This window comes from Vicia villosa, linkage group LG6, assembly GCF_029867415.1.
Source record: "Vicia villosa cultivar HV-30 ecotype Madison, WI linkage group LG6, Vvil1.0, whole genome shotgun sequence".
Taxonomy (NCBI): Eukaryota; Viridiplantae; Streptophyta; class Magnoliopsida; order Fabales; family Fabaceae; genus Vicia; species Vicia villosa.
The window spans coordinates 143,645,135-143,672,162 of NC_081185.1; the positions used below are offsets into that span (position 1 = coordinate 143,645,135).

General features: G+C 34.6%; 1 protein-coding gene across 2 annotated transcripts; it reads left to right on the forward strand.

Annotated features, from left to right (window-relative positions):
• The first annotated feature begins 1,728 nt into the window (after positions 1-1,728).
• LOC131610309 (chromatin-remodeling ATPase INO80-like) lies at positions 1,729-18,154 on the forward strand. Of its 2 annotated transcripts, XM_058882218.1 has the most exons (23): positions 1,730-2,018; positions 2,211-2,298; positions 2,521-2,899; positions 3,006-3,438; positions 3,533-3,733; positions 3,903-4,013; positions 4,545-4,963; positions 5,149-5,257; positions 5,338-5,418; positions 5,501-5,673; positions 7,086-7,211; positions 7,459-7,620; positions 7,705-7,762; positions 9,143-9,373; positions 9,524-9,670; positions 14,224-14,769; positions 14,882-15,139; positions 15,261-15,368; positions 15,507-15,601; positions 15,709-15,865; positions 16,129-16,326; positions 16,522-16,677; positions 17,465-18,154. In XM_058882218.1, the coding sequence occupies exons 1-23, from the start codon at positions 1,959-1,961 to the stop codon at positions 17,738-17,740; spliced, it is 4,572 nt and encodes a 1,523-aa protein (XP_058738201.1). In that variant the 5' UTR covers positions 1,730-1,958; the 3' UTR covers positions 17,741-18,154. The 2 variants fall into 2 exon arrangements, with proteins under 2 accessions (XP_058738202.1, XP_058738201.1); XM_058882219.1 differs by lacking the exon at positions 2,211-2,298 and having other exon boundaries at positions 1,729-2,018.
• Positions 18,155-27,028: the final 8,874 nt, after the last annotated feature.

Below are 27,028 nucleotides of genomic sequence, written 5' to 3' on the forward strand. Positions count from 1 at the left end.
TGCCCAGCAAATGATGTCAACTGTCTCTCAAATTAGCCTAAATTGACCAAATTGACACTTCTCAACATATTCACTTGGATAAATTAATTCGTCATAAGACAATCTCGCCTTTAACATCTTTATTATTTTGAAGACTCAACCATGGTATGTTGCAAACTTATGATAAAATGACACGAATGCGTGTGCATATGAAATTAATTTATAATCTTTACATGAACAAAACTAAATCGTTGCATCGACTATTTCTTTTCTTTTGATAAGCCAATATGGTATATTAAAAGAGCACAAGGGGTGCTAACCCATGATTACAAAAGAGAGGGATCAAAATCATTCTCACAATCTACAGAAAATCAAAACTTCATAATTACCCACTAGACATTCAAAAACATAAACTCGGATTGGCACACCAATCACCCCAAATAATAGAATCTCTAACATTATAGGAAGTGAGAAACCATTCCCAAGAGATAAATTGTATCAACCCAATCAAATCAAAGTTACTCACTAAGACTCTATTAAAAATCACCTCATTTATACATTTCCAAACCCCCAACAAAAAGCCATCCCAAAAAGCCACCTAGTATAAGTTTTGAACTTAATTCTAGACAAGGACTCCATACAACAAAACCGAGCAAAGAGTTTACTGGAAAAGGAAGCTACATCAAAGCGGAGTCAAACACCAAGCAAGTTCCACCAATGAAGAGATACCAGGCAAGAAGCAAAAAGATGTTCAAAGGTCTCCTCCTCCAAACTGCAAAGCGGACACAACAAAAGCGACGGATCAACCAAAATCTTCCTTTTTGCCAAATTTACTTTAGTAGGTAATCTATTTAGAAGAAGCCTCCAACCAAAGATTAAAATCTTATTTGAAATCTTGGTTTTCTAAAGCCTACTCAAAACCTTCAAAAGGGTGTCATCAAGATTCGGCCCACAGAACATCGACTATTTCTTGAATGCATTCACTTGCATTAAATCTCTGAAACTAATATGCTAATATCGTCCTCCTTCACCGTATAATCATGTCTTTGGAAGATTGTTAGAATATATTGTAAACTTGGGCGTCTAAGCATTCTAGTCTCATTTTGTTGTTTGCCACTGCTAATACCATCAATGAAATTAAGAAAACCTAAGAACACTTATAAATTCAATGGTATGACCAATGACTAGAAAACAACTTATGTTGCATTTTACTCTCAAGTCTCTCTATCAAGAGACATGTTCAAGTCCACAAATATATCCAAGTCTAAATTTAGTTAGTATTTGTAAACTTAATTTATATTAAACTATTTACGGTAACATGTATCAAATACTTATTGAAGTTAAAGGTAATGCACTGACAGTGTAAAAAAGTTTTACACTGTTATCTAATAGAAATAAATCGTTTTGCCATGTCATATAATTTTTTTTAAAGTTACAGTCTGTTTTGTTCTGATTCATATCAATACATCACCCATTTTCTCATACTTATTTTAGTTCCTATCTCATTAATATTGAAGGAAGTAAAATTAACTATTAACCTAATCAATCTCAATATAAAATAATTTACCAAATTAAAACTAAAGAACAAAGCTATTAAAACTAAATTAATTAAAAATATTTGTCTATAGAATTAAATATATTTTTAAATTTTTATTAATTTCTTCAACTAAATTAACTACTCCACACAATTTAAAACATATAAAGCTAGCGAATAACTATAACTAAATTATTCACCGTAGATTGTTCATCCATCCGTCAAAATCAAAACACACCTATCCGTGCACGTTAGTTCAACTTTTACACACCCAGTGCATGTTAGCGCACGGTAATGCTTCCCTGCAGTCACCACCATGGTTCTCCCGAACCTCTTCTCTTTCCTCACCTTATCCTACGCATCCCTTTTCTAGGGTTAACGTTTCTTCCATGCTTCGTCTCAGAATTAGGGTTCCTCCATTCACATTGTAGTCGCTTTTCACCACATGGATCACAGAACGAAACCTAACGATTCGCTCTCTTACTCCACTCTCTTCAATCTCCAGGTTCGTCTCCGTTTATTTTCTCTGCGTGTTTCTTCTTGTTGCGGAAATTCATTTTTTAATTTTTTTTCGCTTTTTTTTCCTCTCACGGTTAGTGTTTGAATTGAAATAGTAGAGTTGGTTTTGATAGTGAATTAGACGAATTTGTCTTTTTTTTTTTTTGCTTCTTCTGGTTCTGATTGCATTGTTTTGTAGTCTTTGATCAACTTTGAACTTCCAGAACAAGATGATGATTTTGAATATTATGGGAATAGTAGTCAGGATGAGAGCAGAAACAGCCGAGGTAGGCACTTTTTTGTTTGTTTGTTTGGGGGTTGTTGTTGTTGTTCAATTTTTACATGTCTTTTAGGTTTTTAGATTAGAGTGTTTAATCTAATTGGGTTTTTTTTAATCGTGAGTGACGGTTCTGTTGTAAGAACTTAATGTTAATGTTATGGTGATTGTTGTTTTTAAGAGGTTTGACTTATATGAGTATGCTGTGTCTTTGGGATGCTTCTATGTTTAGGTGGGGCAGTTGCAAGTCATAGTAATGGGAATGTGAATTTGTTGAAGAAGAGGAGTCGGTCTGGGAACAGTGATAACGAGGAGAAAAGTGGTTTTCACGGGACACATACGATGGAAGAACGATACCGATCAATGCTTGGAGACCATATTAAGAAATACCAGAGGAGGTTTAAGGGTACCACGGCTAGTCCGGACACGAATCAGGTTGCTGTTCCGTTTGTAAAGGCTAACAATGGATTAAAAGCTCCCAAGCTGGGGAATGAACGTAGAAGAGGATTGCTTGATGAAGAGACTATGTCTGAATGGATGAATGGTTCAAATGCTCAGAAACCGGGGAACCTCCTTGATACGGATTTTGTCCGGCAACATGGCCCTGAGAGGTTTGTCTTTTCTTCCCTGTTCATTTTGTAGAGTTTTGAGGTTTCTGAATAATGATAGTCTATCTTTAAGTTACAATTGACTTTACCTTTTCCAAACTCTTTGCAGGGTTATGTATGAACCTGCATTTGTGAATATAGGGGACGGTGTGACTTATAAGATTCCTCCAGTTTATGATAAGTTGGCAGCAATGGTGAACCTTCCAAGCTTCTCAGATATCCATGTTGAGGACTTCTACCTTAAGGGTACATTGGATTTAGGCTCCTTGGCTGAAATGATGGCATCTGATAAAAAGTTTGGGAATAGAAACCGAGCAGGCATGGGGGAAACTGTATCCCAATATGAATCACTTCAAGCACGTCTAAAGGACACACCAGTTTCTAATTCAGCTCACAAGTTCAGTCTGAAACTATCTGATGCTGATTTGAATTCCTCCATTCCAGAGGGGGCAGCAGGAAGCATAAAGCGGTCTATTTTATCTGAGGGGGGTATATTGCAGGTTTATTATGTGAAGGTTTTGGAGAAAGGAGACACTTATGAGGTACCTATCAGATAATATGTTAGAGATTTTTCCTTTTATATTTACCACACTTCATTTTTTTCTTACATATTGCTTTGTCTTTCAACTGCTTCAGATCATTGAAAGAAGCTTACCCAAGAAACAAAAGGTAAAGAAAGACCCTGCGTTAATAGAGAAAGAGGAAATGGATAAGTTTGGAAAGATTTGGGTAAATATTGTTAGAAGAGACCTACCAAGGCATCATAGGAATTTTACCTCTTTCCATCGAAAGCAGCTCATTGATGCTAAGAGGGCCTCAGAGAACTGTCAAAGAGAGGTATGCCCTGTCTCCCCCCTTCAATAGATTGTTCCTCTTTATATTTAACATCGAATTGTAGTATATTTAATATTAATATTAATATAGCTGTCTAGTTTAAAGCTTTTAATGCTATGTTGTGCATTTTTCATTGAACTTTAATAAGTTTTATGAATCTATTTTCTTTCAGGTTAAAATGAAAGTTAGTAGATCGCTTAAATGGACGAGAACTGCTAGCATGCGCTCCCGAAAACTAGCTAGAGACATGTTACTATTCTGGAAGCGAATAGATAAGGAGATGGTATTTTTTTTATTTGTTGCTTAAGTTAATTGATTATATGGTGCAAATTATTAAACTCTTCCTCGGAGGACATTGTATTTTAAGTTAGGGGACACATGATGACTCTCGAAAACATCTCTTATGCATGAAAGTTGATAATAGGTTTTATCTACTTGATTATGTGCCTTGGCCATGTGATTATCTAATGGATTATAGTCTTGTATTCTCCGTGTTAATCAGATTATGAAACGGTGCTTCAGTTTTTTAGATGTAGTGAGTCGTGATTGATCTGGGTGTTGAGAGGTATATGCACTTTTCAAACCAAAATATTAAACTATGGGATGTGAGCTGTTCAGTTTAGATGTTTTTGAGATTCAGATACACCACATTGTTGGTTCTGTTTGGGTGGTCTATTCGGTAGAAATGCAGATGTTATCATCATTATTTGAAATTACTTTTTGATGCGTGAATATGGTCAAGCTGATGTAATAGCTACTCATAGTATACGTTAGACTTGAATATGCTGTAATTTTTTAATTTCATCCCTTGCAGTTAGAAGTGAGGAAAAGGGAGGAAAAAGAAGCTGCTGAAGCTTTGAGACGCGAGCAGGAGATTCGAGAAGCCAAGAGGCAGCAGCAAAGGCTAAATTTTCTAATACAACAGACTGAGCTATACAGTCACTTTATGCAGAACAAGTCAATATCTTCAGAAGCTCTACCCATGGCAGATGAAAATACAAATGATGAAAATGCACTGATCAACTCTTCAGCTGCTGGTGGTAACGCGGAGGAAGATCCCGAAGAGGCTGAATTGAGGAAGGAAGCTTTGAAAGCTGCTCAAGAAGCAGTTTCTAAGCAGAAAATGTTAACAAATGCTTTTGACAGTGAATGCTTGAGACTGCGCCAGACTGGTGAATCTGATTCACTTCAATCAGAAGTTTCTGGAGCAAGTAATATTGACTTGAAAACCCCGTGAGCTGCCTCTCTTTCTTTATTTGTTTAAGTGTGAATGCATATTATCCTCAGATACTACATTACATAGACACATATGAATGTACTCATGCAAATTTATGTTGATGGTCAATTAGATGGTATCGAAGAATTGCAATAATCAACAGTGTTCCTTCTAATAAATTTTTGCATTGTTTGTATTGCAGCTCCACCATGCCCGTGGCATCGACAGTTCGGACACCTGAATTATTTAATGGCTGTCTGAAAGATTATCAGCTAAAAGGTCTTCAGTGGCTAGTTAATTGTTACGAGCAGGTTGTTGAGCACTCTTACATAAAGTCTCAGTGTTTTATTTTTTTTTGGTTGCTAATTGGAAGGCATTTGGTCTCTTTCAGGGTTTAAATGGTATTCTTGCTGATGAGATGGGACTTGGAAAGACCATTCAGGCTATGGTTTTTTTAGCTCATTTAGCTGAGGTAGCTTTTCATTCGGCCTTTTTTTCTTCTTTCCATTTCAGTGACTTTATTCAGTTTATCGTAACTTGCTTGTCTCATGCAGGAGAAAAACATATGGGGACCCTTTTTGGTTGTTGCACCTGCTTCTGTATTAAACAATTGGAATGAGGAACTCGAGCGCTTCTGCCCTGAACTGAAAGTACTTCCTTATTGGGGTGGGCTTTCAGAGCGGACAGTGCTTAGGAAAAGTATGAACCCAAAGGATCTTTATCGCAGGTAATATTATTTTCTTGTGCATTTTCATTACCTTGAAACACAGGTGGCAGTAACGGCCTTATGCTTAGGGTAGATCTTTGAGAACAACGGGCTTTTCTTGTAATAAATAAAATGTTGCTAACCCTATAAAGATATTTCAGCATATATAATATGGATGCTTGGATTGTAGAATGCATTCTCTCTCGTCGCTTTTATATTGTTGAAAAAGTGTCAAAATAAGGATCTCCTTTTAAACCTGATGATGATGATAGTTTAATGCATTGACTTTTGATATATACTAAAAATATCAAATGAACTAATCAGTAAAGGTGGTAGATTTAGCAAGTTTAACTTGAGAAAAATTGGTTTTGTGCTGCTACTGCTTTTTCGGATTTCAGAGAGACAGTGAGATATACAGAGACTGTTGTTGGCATCCAATCCCCTGCTGTGGTGGTGCGACAGGCAAAGAGATAAGGGGAAAAGTTGGGAGGGGCACTGAATAGAGAGAGAAGAGAGAGGCTGCAAGGTTTGGGAGAGCTTGTATTTAAAATCAAATAAAAAGACTAAAAAAGAAAATTTTAATTTCTAAAAGGGCTTGGTCTATGGGGGACCTCATGATGTGGCTTTCCACTCTAGAACATCCAATAATGACCCAAATACTAACACCGTCAGAAATGCACTAATACAATTTGTCGGCATGGCTGCATTATATTGGTTAAGTAAACAGTTAGTAGTGTACACTACCTCCAACTAGGATTTTCTTGAAATCGGTAATGAGGATGGATTTGGTAACTTAGAAAAAGATTTAACAATGTAAGCAAATATAATTTGTTTTGTTTTATTTGTTGGGAATTTGGTTTCTCTGGGTTTTATTCACCAGCTTAGAAAATTTAGTTAAATATGTTGTCGGTTTCTATGAAATTATGATCGTTCAACTTTAGTCTCTATAAAAATTTCTTAATTATTTGTCTTGATAAAAAAACACAATTTTATATTTTACAGAGACTACAAATGAATACATTTTTATATGGAGTGTTTAGAGACCAAAAAATATTTTCTCCTTAAAAGTCTATCTAATACTACAGTACACTATATATTCATTCACATAAGCTGCCATGTAATTAAACTCTGTAAGCATTTTTAGGGTATTAATGTGTAGGATGAATTTAGTCAAACTAAAAGCTTTGGAACATTTTAACAAATAAAACAGAATATTATTATGGGATGAAAATGAAACCCAAAGTAATGGGATGAAAAGTATATCAGTGCATTGTTCATTTGTATAGCATCATCTTTGGCTAAAACCTTTGGAATTTGTGAGGCTAATACAATATTTTGTGCTTTACCCACCATTAATAAATTCTATTTGTATATCTTTTGGTCTTTAATTTTGAACCCTCTAATTTCTATTGTTATTGTACCTTATTTACCAGGGAAGCTAAATTTCACATTCTCATCACAAGCTACCAGCTGTTAGTCTCTGATGAGAAGTATTTCCGGCGCGTGAAATGGCAGTATATGGTTTTAGATGAAGCTCAGGCAATTAAAAGTTCCAACAGGTTTGCATTAATATCTTTTTCTGGGGTGCATAAGTGAACGTTATTAATTATTAGTTGCTCCTTGTTCCTACTGGATATTTAAACAAAACTGTTATTAGTTATTTTATATGGTGTATTTTTTTAGTATTTAGCGTGTATAATTTTAGATATATTTTATTAACTTTGTGGTTGATGAAATATTTAAAGTTACCTAAACATCTGTTTTTATCATTGTCACCCCTTTAAAAAATCATAATTTATCCAACAGTATAAGATGGAAGACACTCCTCAGCTTTAACTGTCGGAATCGCCTACTGCTGACCGGTACGCCCGTTCAGAATAATATGGCCGAGTTGTGGGCTCTTCTTCACTTCATTATGCCAACTTTATTTGACAGCCATGAGCAGTTTAATGAGTGGTTTTCAAAAGGGTATGTATTCCTAATTATTGTCCTTGGATAATTTTGCTAATTTAACTACTGTCTAACCATCTGTTATTATTTTTGACACAATAGAATTGAGAACCATGCAGAACATGGGGGTACTTTAAACGAGCACCAACTTAATCGATTGGTAAGTGTATTTCCTGTTTGATAGTAATAATAAATAAATGGTAAGGATGTATTATTGCATTTTTTTAATCAGAAATTGTATGGGCATATGAAACCTACATTGTGGAATGAGAGGTGATAGACCAGTATAGTAGTATCTTATTACAAGAAAATATGGAAATAGAGCAAAACTTCGAGGGTCTGCAACCTCCAAATGCCCAAAGGTCCTAATTCTTTGGATGACAAGATTCCCCTCATTCTCAATCCTTTTTCTTATTTACGGAAACATGGCTTACTTCTCCCAAGTCCCTGATTGACCCCAATCCACTAACTAAGCTTTACCCTATTCGTGCCCGACCCTAATCCCCTTTCTTATTTTCAGGCAACATTTCAATTTTAAAATAAAAATGATTTTTGTATAAAGCTGATAGGATACTGGATTTGGGCCTTTTAACCCAAATGAGAAGGTTGAATAGGGAAATAGGATTGACATGGCAATATTCTGTTAGCAAGGAAAGGGTTAAAGAGATATAGGGAAGTGGGGATCATTGGGAAGTTTGTTAGAGTTGGTTAGGAGAGAATATCTCTCTGGAATTAGGAGTCTCGGACTCTGGGTTTGCATCCATTTCTGGTGTAAGAACTTTTCTGCTCAGCTATTTAGTAAATGTAATACACTTTCTTTTCCTTGAATTTTTGGGTTCTATCAAAAGCTTGCATACAAACATAACTAAACATCAATCAAAATATATTTTTTTAAGAGTTATAATAAATGGACCTAATGATTTCCCTCCTTCCCGATTTTCCCTATTTATAACCCCTTTCCAACTAACCTACAACGGGGCTGATCGGATAGGCCGAGCAAAGCGTCGTAGAGTGCAGCCTCCGAGGCATCAACTCTCCGAGGTGTTGTTGTGATAAGGACTTGAGTATTAAAGGGTACACAAGGGATGCTCGCTGCGGCATTTAAGTGTCTTAGTTCTTTCTTCCCCATCGACCTTGATAGCTTTTTTGTAAGGGTGGGTTCCGCAAGTGCTTGGATACTTATCATAATGATTGGGGTCAGGAGAGAGATCTCTCCTCCATTGGTTACAAAAGATTTCTCATTTCACACAGATTATGGAATTCACATAAGGATTCCCTCCATCCTGATTTTCCATATATATAACCCCTTTTAACTAGCCAACCAAATTTAACTCCTCTTTATTATCCTATCATATCCACAATATATAAACAAGCACATCGGTTTGTGTTAACATAGATATGGATGGCAATTGGAGTTACAATAGGATGGCTTATATGGCGACTTTCATATTTATTATTCCTTCTAAATATATTTTTATCATATTGTTAGAATTGTATTTTTAAAATTTTGACATATATTTAGTTGCTCTTCTCTTAACAGCATTCAATTATAAAGCCTTTCATGCTTCGGCGTGTTAAGAAAGATGTAGTTTCTGAGCTGACTAGCAAAACTGAAGTTACTGTGCACTGCAAGTTAAGTTCTAGGCAACAAGCTTTCTATCAGGCAATTAAGAACAAGATATCTCTTGCTGAACTGTTTGATAGTAATCGTGGACAGCTCAATGAGAAGAAAATCTTGAATTTAATGAACATTGTTATTCAACTGAGAAAGGTAGACATTTTTATCCTTATTTTTCACGCCTTATTTTCTCTGTTTTTAGTTTTAGTGATGTAAGTTTTGTATTATTTGGTTCCAGTTGAAATAGAGATTGTTATCCAACCATGATTACTCATAATAAATGTTGCTCTTTCGATTTGTCAGGTCTGCAACCATCCAGAGTTGTTTGAGAGGAGTGAGGGAAGCACATACCTTTACTTTGGAAAGATTCCAAATTCCCTTCCTCCTCCTCCATTTGGGGAGTTAGAGGATGTATATTATTCGGGTGGTCACAACCCCATCTCATATGAGGTACTTCTGGATTTTTTTGCTTACTGTATCAAAAACATTTCATGTTGTTATTCTCTCTTCATTGTCTCACATTTTTCGTTCATTTTCATTATGTCTCGTAAGTTAGGAGCAAAATCAGTATGTTGCATCACATAGTATTTGGTATCGTTTCTGTTAAGAGTGCCTCATTGGATGAGATAAGACTTGGATATAAGTTTATAAGTGGAGGCAATCCTCACCTAATAAGCCAGTATTGTTAGGGTTAAGTTAGAATGAACACAAATTCTTAGAATTTCTATTATGTTTCAGATAATACCCATTAGAATTGCAGGGTGTTGAATGAGAGACAATGAGAGAATAAGCCATTATTGTTAGGGTTAAGTTAGAGTGAACACAAATTCTAAGAATTTCTATTATGTTTCAGACAATACACATTAAAATTGCAGGGTGTTGAATGAGAGAAAATGAGAGACATCGGGAAACCCTGAGTTTAAACTACATCACGGAAATTCTATTATACAGGCTAATGAATACACAATCAACTACATTAATTACCATAGAATATGCTAGTGAGTATGCTAAAACATTAGAGAATATTCTATTCCTATATTTATAGAATATACTATTTAATTTAAATATCAACAGTCCCTCAAGATAGAGCATATAGATCAAAAGTACCAAACTTGCTACATATATAATTGATTCTAGGATCTCACAAATTTTTTGTAAAAACATCTACCAATTGATTATTTGAATTAACAAAGCTTGTGGTGATGTTGCCGATTTTGATATTTTCGCCGACAAAATGTCATTCTATCTCAATATTCCTGGTCTTATGAAAAATGGATTTCAGGCATTTTGCAATGCAACTTGATTATCACAAATTAATGTAATTGGTTTTGCTTCTTCAAATTAAAGTTATTTGAGTAGATGTTTCCATCAAATGAGTTCACATCTTACTAATGTCATAGTATCAGCGTTTTAAAACTCAGACCGATGACTCACTCGGTCAAGGCACTTAATCAGTGGGTCACTGATTGGCCTGCATGGCTATTATACTGATCAATATTAAAAATTTCTATCATAAGTCGTTTTTGACTTATCGCACATATTAGAAAATATAATAATTGTTTTACGGAAAAGAGAAATTACGAAGGATTTTACAAAATTGTCCTTCATTAATTGTATGAGAAAGATAAATTTAAATAATTGAAAGAAGAGAATATAATAAATACTCAAGGGTATAATAGAAAAATATTATTAATGATTCATTGGTATTGTTAAACGACTTATAATTTGATACACAATTTTTCTTCAAAATGATTTATAATAAAAAACATAAAACTGAGGGAGTATCTATCTTTCCTACTTTAAAATTACAAATGATTAAAAAAATAGTTTTGATCTTATATATTAATAAAATAAGATATAGCATTTTACTTCTCTGAAATATAAGTGCTTAACATTAATATTATTTCAATAAAAATTGAAAACAAGTGAAAGCAACAACTAACAACAACACCCAAGCCTTATCCCACTAAGTGAGGTCGGCTATATGGACCAACTTCCGCCATAATGTTTTATCAAGGACCATGCTTCTATAGAAACCGTTAATCTTGAGATCCTTTCTTAATAATTTTTTTTATAATTTTTCTGGGTCTTCTTCTACCTCTAGTTGTTGGATTGGACTCCTCTCCATCTGTTATACTCTTCTTACCACCAAATCTACGAGCCTTCTCTTTACATGTCAAAACCACCTAAATCTATTTTCCCCCATCTAAATCTATTTCCCCCCATCTTTTCTACTATAGGTGCTACTCCAACATTCTAATATTAACATTTCTAATCTTATCTCGTGCCAGTGTCAAATAGTTGCAAAAGACATGAGGAGACTAACAAATGTCATTTTTGCTATAGTTGAGAGCGTATCACTAAAATCCAACCCGAATCTGAGTATATCTCTTGGCCACCAAGCGAGCCTTAAATTGATCAATCTTAGCATCAGGACCAACCTTCACCGTTTAAAGCCAGCGTAATGAAAACATGCTAAAGACTTCTCTGGGTGTAGAGCAACCAATTCCCAAGTACATCAGCTTTGGAGAGAACACATCTCGTCAATCGTTGCTTGCCTCCACTCATGGCGGAATAATGCTTCACATGGAGACATTCACAATATAAGGTGGTTGACAACGATGATATGTCCGTAGAGGTTGTGGAGCAAGGGGTTCACGCGAGGGTCTGCAGCAGGGATAACAATAGTTGGCTCAAGCGAGACAAACACCACATTTTCAAGAATAGTATGAGAGGTAGACAGCGGCGAGAAGAGGGTCAAGAAGAGGTACTCAGGTCAACTCAATATGGAGCAATCTCAAAAAAGGTAACATTAGCCGAAATGAGGTACCCTAAAAAATTAGAAGAGTGGCAACAATGACCTTTTGAGACCGATGAAAATCAAGAAAGACACTGTTAGTTATAGGCAGTTTATTTTATTATTAGTAAATGTTGTGTGTGCAGTAACTGCTATCTAACTGCTTTAGGCAGTCAGAATTATAAATATAGGGTGAAAGGGAGAAGGGAGGGGATTGGGTATTTTGTAAGTTTGTTGGTTTGGGAGAGACTAGGCTCTCTAATTCCTAGAGGTTGGTTACTTGGTTTATTTGTCAATTCAATAACTGCCTTGTTGGAAGTTACATCTGCAGGCTTTGTTCCTTTGTCCTAAAGTTTCTGTTCTCATTCTTGATTTACAAGTAGATCATATCCCCAATATCTATGACTGGTACAGTTCCAGTTTTCTAATATATTGCCCTAAATAAACAATCACAATTCCAGTTTCTATCAGACACACTTAAGTAATCGGGCTTAGAGTTTGTCTATACCGGGAGAGAGATGGTGGACAAAACATGTGGACTCATTGCCACGAGGAAGTCTTTAAGGGTATTGGGAAAGAGAACCGAGTGGAGAAATTGGTTACCAAGGACCAAAAAGAGGGTACTATTTATAAGATAGCATGCCGATAAGGCAACATCTGAAAAACAAGATTGAACATTATCGCGAAGGAGAATAGTTCTAGTATTTTCAATGAGATGTCGATTTTTCTGTTCAGCTACCTGCTAAGGTGTATGGGCACATGGTGATTGGTGAAGAATGCTATTAGTGGCCATAAAATTTTGATATTAATGGGACAGATACTTTATGGCATTATAACTATGCGAAGGCTAAATAGACACGCCAAACCGAGTTTTGATTTCACAGCAAAATTGCTTACAAATAGAATTATTTGTTCAAATATATTTTTCATTAAGAACCCATGGACTAAGAAAAGGTGACTCAAAGATTCCAGCAAATAATTTACCAGTATGTGCAGCCAAAACAACATATCTTAAGTTATGATGATTCTTTACCCAATAGAGAAAATCTTCGTAAGTAGTAGCCAGAGAGGCCTCAGGAGGATCAATAGTCTGGATAGTGTCAGATTGAGTAATCTGAGGACGTGGAGGGAAGGCTTGAAGTTTCCAGTACCAAACAATTGTATGTCCTAAAACAGTGACAATGCTAACGTGGGACGAGTTTTGGAGGTGGGGGTGATTGTCCATGGGAATTTAAAACAACCATAAGCAGTGAACAAATAACTAAAACTCGCAGCAAAATGATACCTGAAGAGGAATTTGCGCGGTGAACAGTCGCACACGAGATGAACAATATGCTCGATGGACAATACAGTTAGTGAATAATATCACACAAACAATACTCGCCAAAAAGGGGACGGGGCAGTAGAGAAGGACAATGGGTCAACCGGGTAAACACAATTTAGAGTTATCTCTCAAATAGGCTTTAGATACAATGTTGAATGAGATAAAAAGGGAGACACATGGTGAAACTGTGTATTTCTACTACGTCACATGATTCAATTATATATAGACTAAGAAACAAATCAATATACAATCCAAGGCATTAATAACAATAAAATATGCTAGTGAATATGCTAGAATATGAAAATTAATAACAATATAATATGCTAGAACGTAAGAAAATATACTATTCCTTTATTTACAAAATATACTATCATTTGGTTGGTCCAATGGTGATTGGCGCTAGACTTGGTAGGGAGGACCACAGTTCGATCCCTCGCAATTGCGATCGGGAGGGGCTGGAACCACTCTATGCTAGAACTGATCCCCGAACTGGATCAGTCGGTCAAGTGGGCCGGATACTAGTGGTGAAATCCCAAAAAAAAAAACAATACTATTTAATTTAGATATCACCATAATAAATTAAGGGAACTCAATAAATTGCTTCCATAATTAGATACTATCTAATTCTAGAACATACTCCAAGGATATTTTGAGATACACCATGCAAATCCGGAGGATTATATAAGCTTTAATGCTTTATCAGTACTTTCATTTTAAACTTTTGTCTATTCTGGATGTATGTCACAATTTTATAACATGGCTGACTTATAATGGCTTATCTTCCATGGCCATCTGATCATAGTCTTAAAAAAGATTTTTTTTCACCCTATAATTCATGATGTTGAGAATGCCCTCCTTATTGTTTTTGTCCCATTTTTTCAGATACCAAAACTTGTCTATCAAGAAATTTTGCGGAGTTCTGTAACTCTCAGTTCAGATGTTGGTCATGGTATCTGCAGAGAATCTTTTCAAAAGCATTTTAATATTTTTAGACCAGAAAACATTTATCAATCTGTCTTCTCAGAAGATATGCATGTTAAAAGTGGAACTTTTGGGTTTACCCATTTGATGGGTTTATCTCCTCAAGAGGTGACATTTCTGGTTACTGGTTCTTTTATGGAGCGATTGTTATTCTCTATGATGAGATGGGAACAAAAATTCAGTAATGAAGTTGTAGACTCTCTTATGGAGACCATAGTTGATGATCTTGAATGTAGCTACCTTGAAAAAGGAAAAGTGAGAACTGTTGCCCGAATGTTGTTGGTACCATCAAGATCTGAGACTAAGTTTCTTCAAAACAGATTGCCAACAGGACTCAGCCATGCTCCTTTTGAGGCCTTGGTTGTCCCACACCAGGAGAGGATTTTATCAAATGCAAGGCTTCTCCACTCAGCTTACACATATATTCCAAAAAGTAGAGCACCCCCAGTATGTTATGTTTCTTTATTATCTAGTCCTCTGTTTATTTTTCCAAATTAAGTTGTCTTCTATAAACAGAATGATAATTAACTATCAACCATGTTTCTTTTTTCTTTCTTAGATTGGTGCTCACTGCTCTGATAGGAACTTCTACTATAAAATGATTGAGGAACTACATGATCCATGGGTTAAGAGGATGTTTGTGGGATTTGCCCGTACTTCTGATTGTAATGGGCCTAGAAAGCCAGACAGTTCTCATCATTTAATTCAAGAAATCGACTCTGAACAACCGGTCTGTAAACCCGCACTTCAGTTAACACACAGTATTTTTGGGTCTTCTCCGCCTATGCAAAACTTTGACCCAGCAAAATTGCTTACTGTAAGCATTCTTTTACCCCCCCTCCCCCCCCCCCCCCCCCCCCTTATTGTTTCTCGAGAAGTACTCCTTCTCTTGACTTTTGTATTAAATTGATTTTTTAATTTAAACAATTTTACTATAGGACTCTGGGAAGCTTCAAACACTTGATATATTATTGAAACGCTTACGAGCAGGAAATCATCGCGTTCTCTTGTTTGCTCAGATGACCAAGATGTTAAATATTTTGGAGGTATTTTAAACTTTTCACTGTTAAACCTTTTGATATTGCTATTTAGAGTTTATTCATTTTATTTATTCCTATCATGTTGTGGGTATGGCATTCAACTTTATGGACTTATGCTTACCGGTGATTTAATCCTTCTTACAGGACTATATGAACTATAGAAAATATAAGTATTTTAGACTTGACGGATCAACATCTATTCAGGACCGTAGAGACATGGTCAGAGACTTTCAGCACAGGTAATGTCTACTTTGTAAATTTTCCATTTTGTATTCTAGTTAGAATACTGAACATTACTTATTTCATTATGTAGTTTTATACAGCTTTTTTTATTAATTTGCTGTAGGGCTGATATTTTCGTGTTCTTACTGAGTACAAGAGCCGGTGGATTGGGTATTAACTTGACAGCTGCTGACACAGTCATATTTTATGAGAGTGATTGGAATCCAACATTGGATCTACAGGCCATGGACAGAGCTCATCGTTTGGGTCAAACAAAAGATGTTAGTTCCGCTTCTTCCTCTCCCTTCCTCCTCACGTGCTCTTATCTGTTGATTGTTCTTTTGATGTGATGTTGCTTATTTTTTGGGATCACAATAATTGGTCCCTGACTTCTTTCTTTCTTTCTTATTTGGAACTGTTGCTTCCCTTTGTTTCTTGATTCTTGCACAATTTTGCTTGCACAGAAACAGAAACTATTCATTGAGTTTGTAAGTTCTTAATTGTTTAATTTAAAACTAACATTAGATGTATTTTCAAATTGTAGGTTACTGTCTACCGACTGATATGTAAAGAGACAGTTGAAGAGAAGATTCTTCTCAGAGCTAGTCAGAAAAGTACTGTACAGAATCTTGTCATGACCGGTGGTTCTGTTGGTGGTGATCTTTTAGCTCCTGAGGATGTGGTATCTTTGCTTCTGGATGATGTTCAGTTGCAGCAGAAATTTAAAACTATAACTGTCCAGGTTGGTTGTGAAATCTTTTTCTTTTTACCGGCAGTTGGTTGTGAAATCTGGTCACTAGAATTCATTGTTTTACATTATGTAGTTGAATGTCCCTCTCACCAACTAAAAGAACAAGAATTAAATAAAGTTCCAGAAAGCCTAAAACCTTCTTGAGTATTTTCTCCGGATTATATTTGACCTCACTTATCCTTCCAGGGTAGGGATAAGCAAAAGAAAAAACCTATGAAGGGTATTTTGGTAAATGAAGATGGTGATGCATCTTTGGAAGATGTGTCGAACTCTGTAGCCCTGGGTACAGCAGATCATGATCTTGCCGTAGATCCAGAGGGATCAAAATCCAGTAATAAAAAGGTATCACCTTGCTTCTAAGCTCATTGATTTTTGAAATGCTTTGAATCTCATTTCGATCATTTTATTTCAGACTCATGTCAATTGGTTCCATTCTAAAAACCTGTTTAAGTTTGTTTTGAATTTTTTTTTAATTATTTTCTGTTGCCCTAGTTGTTGAGTAATTATCATTTATTTCAAGCTCTAGTAAAATAAAACTCATAATTAAGGCTTGGCTTGCTTTTCTTAATCTTTATGCCTTTCAGCAAAACACCGTATCTTGAACTGGAGGAAGTAAAATGACAAGACTTCAAAAGATTTCGAATGTCTGAGTATTCTCTCTTGATAATCTGTAGGTCTAGGAAATATATTGAGTTTGTTGTGTGGATACTGGATAAGCCTACTGTTTTAAGGATGTATGTTCAAGTCAAGAGAAAAAAATTCATTAAAATTGAGGAAAGGAGATGTGTGCATTAAATGGTACATTTCACCCTCCGATCTATGGATCCCTTAGAAAAAATTGCAGGGCATGGAGTATATGGGTACAGATTCTCTATTACTGTTTAAATAACAGAAGAAGGCTCTCTTAGAAACGACACTGTTAACTTTCAATATAACTGCTGGACCCTCAAATCATCAGGAGTGGAACTTTTGATTATATCTTTTATAACTAGATCATCATGTAACTGTAGAGAATCAAAATCTGTAGTATTTTATTGGTTTCATCATTTAGGTGATAATATGTGAACTTTTAGGTGTACCTTTTGTGAGTTTGTTATTTTCAACTTTTAAACATGATGTTTATTTGCAGAGAAAAACTGCTTCAGCTTCAAAAACTTTGAGACCAAAGAATTCTCATAAGACTAGTGAGTTTGATACCACACCTAGGGATGACGAATTGGATGATGTCCACTTAACTACTGATCCAGTCGTTCAGAGACCCAAGAGACCAAAGAGAACAAAGAAGAATGTGAATGAAATGTTTGAAGAGACTCTTACTGGGTCAGCTACCAAGGTCCCAGAGCAGACCCAATTTCAACCTCCCCAAGATGGAGGTTCCAAAATAGAATCAGCTCAAGACACCTAATATTTTTCCCAAAACTGGGGAGTTACTGTTCTATCAGCTGTGAATTAACAGTTTTGGGGAGTCTGCTAAGTTGATTCTCAATATGATCAACAGTTTCTCGTTCCTACTTTCTTGGTTTTCATCTGACTGTAAGTAGTAATGGCAGCAAAGTCGAATCAAGACAAACAAAGAAATGCTGTATATAGTAGGCTTGTATATTGTAGTCATATGCTGGTTATAGATCTTCACCTCTTCCAGCATAGTTGTACAGATTGGGCTATCTTCTCTATAATTAATTTTTTGGTGCCATGAGTAATATACATATGGTTGCATTGCTACCCTTACTGTGTCCATTCCTTGACAATTTACACCCTGTAATCAATATGATGGTGTGATTTTTTGACATGTTAAGAACAACTTGTTTAATTAATCTTATGAAGGGATTGCTATTTGAAAAATTGATTGTTTATTTTTCAAGTGCTTTGGTACAAGATGCCAAAATTTGCTAATATGTTGCAATTGGGATCAAATACAATTACTTTGTATTAGTTTAATTTCTTTTATATTTTATATCTAGATTCTGTTAACCTAAGATGTGCACTACTCACGAGATAAGGTCCCTATATAAACTGCAATCTTTTCTCTTTAAAATCAATGAAAAATAGAATATTTCAAACACTTTTAGGTATGAATTCTCTAAAATTCATAATAATATCAAAGAGCTTGTACCCGTTCCATTCTTTATTTCTCCTTAAAAATTTATGACAAACTTAGTGAGAAGAATTTTCATGTTCAGTGTCAACAATCATTGCTGACAACCTCCATGGTTTTCTTGTTTCTCCCTCAATTCCACCAAGACTTATCAATGGTGAAGATCATGCATGTAGCAAACTGAATCCAATGAGATCTTTGCTTGTGTTTTTGGCTATGCTCACTATAACATTTCAATATTTTTAATAAAAATTATAGAAAAAATTCTGTAACTTTTATTATTTATTATTTATTTAATAAATTTTTTTTTTTGACTTTATACCACCGGTTTAGTCCGATTCGGGGGCGAGTTCTGGCATCAAGTAGTAGCGCCCAATCACCACTGAACCAACTAACGATCGGTTATTTAATAGACTTTTGTATGCCTAAGAAATCTAAAAAGTTCATTTTATATATTAATAATTAACTTAATGTGACAATTGATAAATGACATAATTATTTAGTTAGTTTTACTCTTGTATATTAATGCTTAATAATTGAGTGGGTGACTGAGGTAGTTGAAATGCAATTGGATAGAATTGACTTAAATTAGTATAAACTGTCAACCTTAAGATTCAATTTTTGATGATAGCATTTATTTATATTTATTTAGTAATTAATGTAAATAAATTGTTGATATTTAAAACTCAATAGCTTTGAAAAATATAATTAATAGTTAATTTATTTTATGATTTATTTTAGAGAATTTTTGTTATTTTATTAATATAATAGCATTTAAATACATATTTGTTTATTGGTAATTTCTCTGTTAATTATTAAGATCGTAATCTCCTATAAAACTTGAGAAAGTAAATTACCATTAAATTTACTTTTGCATCCTTTTAAGCTGATTATAAATATTTAACACATATTGCTTTATGAGGATAATTTTGAAAATTTATGATAATATTTAGGTAAAATTAGCAGTTGAATAATAAATTACTTATAACTTATGGCTGCTAGCTGATGGCTGATAGTTTATAGTTAATGGTTGATAATCGATAACTGATAAACTAATTAAAGTGTTTGATAAAATTAGCGGTTTAACTAGCTGATAAATATAAAATAACATAAAAAGACATTTATTAATTAATAATTAAATATACATTAAAAATAATTAAAATTTATAAGAATATTAATGAAAGAAAAAAATGATAAGTTATAAGCTATAAGGTAAAATGCTATTTAAAATAGCGTTTGAAAAATAAACTATAAGTTAGTAAAATAAACTATAAGCTCAGGATGAAAAGACTGTTACAAAACAGATTTTTTATTATCATACGAACTTATAAGCTATAGACTATAAACCATAAGCCCAAAATATAACTTCCCAAACAAAGCCTTAATTTTTATAAAATGAACAAGTTGGCATGTGCATCTTATTTAATTGTATAAAATATTTACTACTTAAATATTTTTAAAGTCTAAAGGCTTTTAACAAAATAATTATAATATATTTTCATTGTATTCAGGTTGGTTTTCTTTGACAGAAAAGAAGAATAGTTGTTTATAATAGTAAGATGCATTTATTTAAAACCAAATTTCGATCATTATAATTATTTTTGTTTTTACGATTTTAGTTACTCTATTTTGTTTCTAAACATTTTGATCCCTCATATTTACTTTGCCTACAAAAAAATCTTATGTTTCACATTTTAAAATACATATTTTGATCCCTCATCCTTACTTTTGGTCCTCCGTCTTCTCTTGAGGATGAACTACCTATTTTAAAATGTGACACATAAGTGTTTTTTTAAGCCAAAATATAAATGTGAGACCAAAAATATTTAAAAACAAAATAGGGGGACTAAATTCGTGAAAACACCAAAATAGAAGATCAAAATTGTAATTTAGCCGCCAAAATTTTATAGATGTTGAAAAGGTATTATACTATTTAAATATTAAGAATATGAGACAGGATGAAATGACACCAAGATGTCAAACTTAGTAACTCGACACTTCCGATAACTCTTTACCGCAAATTCGTATAACGAAATCCACCAGGATTGAACGCTAACATCATATAGATCATGTCCATAAAATTTAACATCAATAAAAAAATCATTTGATATGTTAACGAGATGCATAAAAACTAATGTCTTACAAAATTTTAACAAAACTGTTAATTATGATCATTTTCTTTAATATATCAAATGATTTCCGATTTATATCAAGTTTTATGGACATCATCTATATGATGTTAGGTTTCAATTTAACGGTGAATTTTGTTATACATATATACCATAAAGAATTATTGAATATGTCACATTACTAAATTTGCCACTTTACTGTCATTTGATTCCGTACTTCAAAATATATCACCATTTATATATTGTAGTTTTAATATTTTTTTTGTCCTATATATTGTATTTGAGATTATTTTTATCTCATAGTTTTAAAAAGGATCATAATAATTCTTTAACTATATAAATTGAATCTTGTTAATCACTTTTATCCATTTTTCTTAAACAATATGTTAAAAATATGTGTGAAATCCATGCCAGCAACGCGTGACAATGACCCTTTTCTGATTGATTTAGCTACAAACAAATTGGTTACTAAATGTCATCTTCAATTTCTTCTTCTTGATAGTTTGGATCAATGAAAGATACATCACTCCTAACAACTGGTATGGTGAATGATCATGACTCAACTTTACATCCTCATGGAACCAAAGATACACCACTCCTCACAACTGTTACGGTGAACAACGTGACTCCATTAACACCTTCGTAACATAACTCAATCTTTCTGACACAAACATTCAAGCTCCATCCTCCATGTCTATTTCTCAGTCGTCTCTCTAACTTTTTCTATATTAACCTATTTAAAAACAAATAATGTGTTTGAGATATTATTGAGATTGATATATCATTGATATAATATCAACTATAATCTAATATAATAATATCAAATATAATCCAAATTGTGTAAGTCAAAACCTAATCAGAGTTGTATATAAATAGTTATAGTCTGTATCATTATTTGTATAATTCAATTCATTAATATAATCCTTATTTATTTATTCTCTCTCTACTCTCTCCTCACTTAAGTGTTTCACGCACTAACAAATTGGTATCAGAGTTTCTGGTTATTATTCTTGATCAAGTTTTCAATAATCTCACGTCAGAGATCGTGTTTAACGACAAAAATTGTTCTAATGAAGAAAACAGATGCAATCCTTGTTTGACTTCCATGAAAACCTAGAAGTGGTTACCGATGGTGTTCCTGCGTTAGCTGCAAATGCTAGCGAAGCACAGAAAATAACCCACAACAAAGTCAAGAAGAAAGATTACAAAACTGCTATTGCATTCAATTGGCGATTGACACTGTAAATTTCAAGAGATTCTCTCATGCTGAATCGACGAAGGAGACATGGGATATTCTTATCAAATATTATGAAGGAGGTGAGAAATTAAAGGTTGTCAAGTTGCAGACCTTGCATCGACAATACGAATTATTGTCAATGGGAGAAGATGAAAAGATTGCAGAGTATGTGTAGAAGGTGCAGAAACTCGTCCCTCTCATGAATGGTTGTGGCGAAGCCTTAACTGATAAGATGATAGTTGAGAAGGTAATGCGTATGTTGCCCTCTCACTTTGATCATATTATCGTAGCTATTCAAGAATCCAATCAACTCGAAACCCTAAAACTGGAAGATTTGGTTGGTTCATTGGAAACGCGTGATATAAGGATTGTCGAAAGGAAAGGAGTTCAGGATTTGATACAAGCTTTACAGATTCAGTCATGTAAAAAGAATGGTGGTTCCGAAAAATTCAAAGGCAAAGTCGACATGACTCAGGGCAAGAAGCCTTGGTCGAACCCTCACTAGCAGCAGGTTAAAGATATAGCTTCTGAATCCTCGAAAAAGAGGAGGAGGAAACTATCGAAAGGACAAAAAATATAAGAAGGGTGTGAAGTGCTATCACTGTGAGAAGTGGGGTCACTTGTCTAAACATTGTTGGTACAAGAAAGACAACATATCGACAAAAGGAAAGGATAAAGGAGAAAACTTTGCACGCCGATTCAAATGGTTATAAAAGTATGGTGGTTAAGGATGAAGTTGTAGAGAACCATGTCGAGTCCAAGATCTGGTTCCTCGACTCAGGATGCTCGAATCACATGACTGGTCAAAAAGTGTGGTTGGCAGATTTCGTCGAGTTGAAGAAGAGCAAGGTCAAACTTGATGATAATAGTTCGTTGAAAGCATAAGGTACCGAAAATATATTTTTTCACATAAGTAATGGAGTGAAAGCTATGATCAAAGTCCAAAGATGTGCTCGATGTACCTGGAATAAAGTGCAACCTGCTGAGTGTTGGACAATTGGTCGAAAAAGGTTTTGCAATTGTCATGAAAGATAGAGCTTTAAAATTGTTCGACACCCAGAACAATTTGGTATTGAAACCTCCTATGTCGAAAAACAGGACGTTTAACACCATGATCAGTTCAACGGAAGTACAATATCTCGAAACTATTGTCGACCACAAGGATAGTTGGTTGTGGCATTTGTGGTTTGGAGATTTGAATTTTCGATCACTCAATAAACTAATTACTCCATATATGGTTACTGGTATTCCAAGTCTTGAAATGCCTGACAAATTCTGTGAAGGTTGTTTAGTCGCAAAGCAATCTAGAAACTCTTCCGCTTCAATTATGCAAATGAGATCTTCCTGAATACTCAAAGTGGTACACTCAGATGTATGCGGTCCATTCGAAGAACATGCCTTTGGTGGAAACATATACTTTATTTCGTTTGTCGATGAGTTTAGTCGAAAGTTGTGGATCTATGTGATCAAGAGAAAGGACAAAGTATTTGACATCTTTAAGATATTCTAGATACTTGTCGAAAACCAGACAAATGTGAGAAGTCAGCTCAAACCCGCAGTAGGAACCAAGCAAATCAAGGGTGAAGACGAAAAAATGGTCAAATCTGGTGTGGTGTTGGAAAATATAATGGATGCATGTAATGGTATATTAAAATAATCCACGGAAGACTTGTATGCTGCCTCTATAATTCCTTCCAAGAATGTGTGTGTCAAATATCCAGATTTCCTGAAATACACTGAGAGTATTATTCTGGACCAAGTGAAGGAGACGATTGTTTGTGCTTTGATCGATTAGGTTAGACACCTCGATAATACAACAACTAACAGAATCGAATATGAACATTTGACACTAAAGGTTGGTTGGGGGACAGTATGGGTGATTTTTGTAGAGAGTGGGACACCGTGAAGCAAATGCTCCAAAACCAATATAATGAAATTTACACAACTTTTGGTTGGAGCATTATCGTGTTAGAACACTGATTCAAAGAAAACACTCTTTATTCGCATTTAGTTGGCAACGTATCTCGGGAAGGATTAAATTTCATTTTTCACGAAGCGACGCGAGTAGAGAAGACATGCTAGGATAGTTCGAGTGGTAAATATTCCAAGATTGATTTTTTAAAATAGATGGCACCATGAAATTGCATACTAAAGAGAAGCCGAGGAATATTTCCATCAAGCAATCACATATTTGAAACCTCATTCGGAACCGGTTAAAACCTAAGGTGCGCCTAAAAAGGTCAAACTCATACAAGATGACAATTCAACAAAGTTGTCTCCTTCATACTTTGAACATGTTGATTCACATTTCTTGGATTTTTCAACTCTGAAATCTCAAAAAAGTGCTTACAAGGGTTCACATTAGCAAACCACCTCCTTCACCGTCGGTGTTGAAAATAATCTTCATTGAAGAAATGTCGCTTTTTATGCGCAAACACATTGAGCGGATTATAAAATTAAAGGAGGACTATAATTGTGATTATCGGGGTGTATCTGATTTGCTCGGTAGAGGATAGGAGAATTACTTTATTGTCGGCCACCAAATTTTGAAAGAGTTGACAACGTATAGGGAATTCTACATATCGTTTTACGGTGAAAAAAAGAACATTTTGATGCGATTCACAATGCTCTTACTCCTTGTGTTAGCGGTCCCACATTGTTTTCAAAATGTATGCACTGCCTTTAATTGGGCCATCTTATAACAAGTGCATATAACAGGGTATGTACCGATTTGACAAGATATAGTTTCTCAAAAACATTTTTTCCTCTTCGGAGTGGCTCACCTAAAGATCCTTCCGGATGCATCATGTGTAGTGGGTGGATTTAAAAATCGCTACATTTTATTGAGTTTTATTTGAAATTGGGGTGTCCTATACCAAGTACATCACTAGAGTGGACATCACATTCCACATAAGAGGCAAAAACTTGGCCGAATCATTTTCTAGAATTGATGGGAGAGTTCTGCAAATTGAGCGAGCTTGAGAGAGAATCAAATAAGGAAAAGTAAAAGGAGAAACTAATAGTAGATTTATGCGGTGATGCATCTTTTGATGCATTCTAAATTGTAGTCGATACACTTTTTTTAATGTATTATCGTCAATGATGTAACCTTGATACGATTCAATACATGACTAATATATATTCAGCAACGATGGTGTAAATGTCGACTATTTCTCTTTACAAATTTTATGATTTATAGGAGTCACCAAGGATACACATCTCACTGATTTGATGTCAAAATAGAATACTCTCATGTGATATCTATAAAATTGAAGAGTTATCAAGCTCGAGTATTGTTCACATTCATTTGACAGCAAAAGGAAGATACACTTCACAACCTTTGAATTGAAGACAAATGAATATTTAGATGTTATGTGGAGTAATTTTCATTGTTACGCAACAAATGGTCTGATTGAAGTGGAAGCGAAGATTGTAAGATCTGTCGAATATATTATTAATATTTTTCAACATCCTAAACTACCCGTTTATAATGATATGTAATATTAAATTTATATTAATGACTATTTACGTAATGTTGAGTGTTTTAATTTAATGTCAAGTTATTATGGTTTCTAGATCTTACTCATACTGTCTTTGTTTCAATTTTGAAGTATCCACGTCATTTTTCAGATATGCATCTCGAAATATACCAAATATGTAACACCCTTCTAAACTCCGCGGCAATTTAAATAAATATATCAGAGTAACATGAAACAAGGGTGTCACAGTTTCAAATTTTAAAACAAACATCATACGTCATTGTCATGCAAACACTAAGGAGTTTCATCATAATTCATAGTAACTCATGTTAATACAGCGGAAAAACAATTATATGGGATAGTCCAACACCTTCGAAACTATATCCTTAAAAACTCAAAATAAAGCAATAAAGTCATAAGACATGAACGATCAAAACTCGTGTCCCCAGTGTTACAATATCAAAGCATGACACCTGATGCTAAACTAGACACACTGACTCATGAGCTAATCCTCACCAAGTCGTAAAGTCGTTATCCTCAATCTGAAAATGACAACATGTAAGGGTGAGTCTCATTCTCAATTAGTAAATATTATGCAATTCATAAGCAACAAGCATCATAATATATCGTTCACCCAATCATACATATTTAGATTGGCCACTATCATTCATCAACTCATACAACAATAAATCACACAACACAACACTGAAATTCATTCAATCATGTTATAACAAAATGTATATGACTCAACTGACACTATGCATGTGGTACCAATAAACCGTGGAATTAATCCACCTGACCGATCTACGCCTCATCGAGATACGTCCCACCGACACAAATTATGCAAATTGGGAATTATGTCCACCATCGATCCAAACATCACCGAGATCCATCACCGAATGCATATGAATGAATGAACACACATAACATACTTAAAAACATCACTGATGACGATGAACAACTCATCTCAACACCACGTCACCGAATATGTATGTACATGTTCTCAACATCATTCAAATATCCATGCATTCAACATAGTCATAATAATAATCACAACCAATTCATCACCCCATCAAATACATTGTCACACCTATCTCATATGCACACAATGCTTAATTCTCACCAAGTAATTAAATCGAGTTTTAAATAATAAATTCGGCCATTGCCCATATTCATCGTTTATCATATAAAACATTTAATTACCTTTACAACGCCCAAAACGGCACTAAGAAAGGATACACGGTTCAAAATTTATGATTTTTCAAAGTTTGGAAAATTTTTGTATAACAGGGTCCGCTGAGCGACCCTCTAGCGCGCTTTCCAGTAGCGAACTAACTTGGACTGCCTCTTAGCGGACTAGCTCCGCTTAGAGAGCCTGAATGGAGCATACAACCTCCGCTTAGCGAGCCTAGCTCCGCTTAGCGGACGTGCGATTTCTCAGAATCTCAGGTCTGCGACAGACCTGCGATTTCAGACATCCATCATCCCAAATCGGTTCCAGACATCAAATACATGCATACAATCATCATACATTCAATCATACACTATCAAACATCAATTAAACTCATTATTAACCAATAGTTCATGCAAATTTCATCAATTAAATCTAAATTATAACACTCTAACCTAACAATCCCAATATCTAACCAAACCATACATCAATCTACCTATCACTTAAGATCACATAAGAGATACTAAAAGGAAAAGTCTCCCCTTACCTTGATGGAGGTTCTTGAATTGATCCTTGAACTTT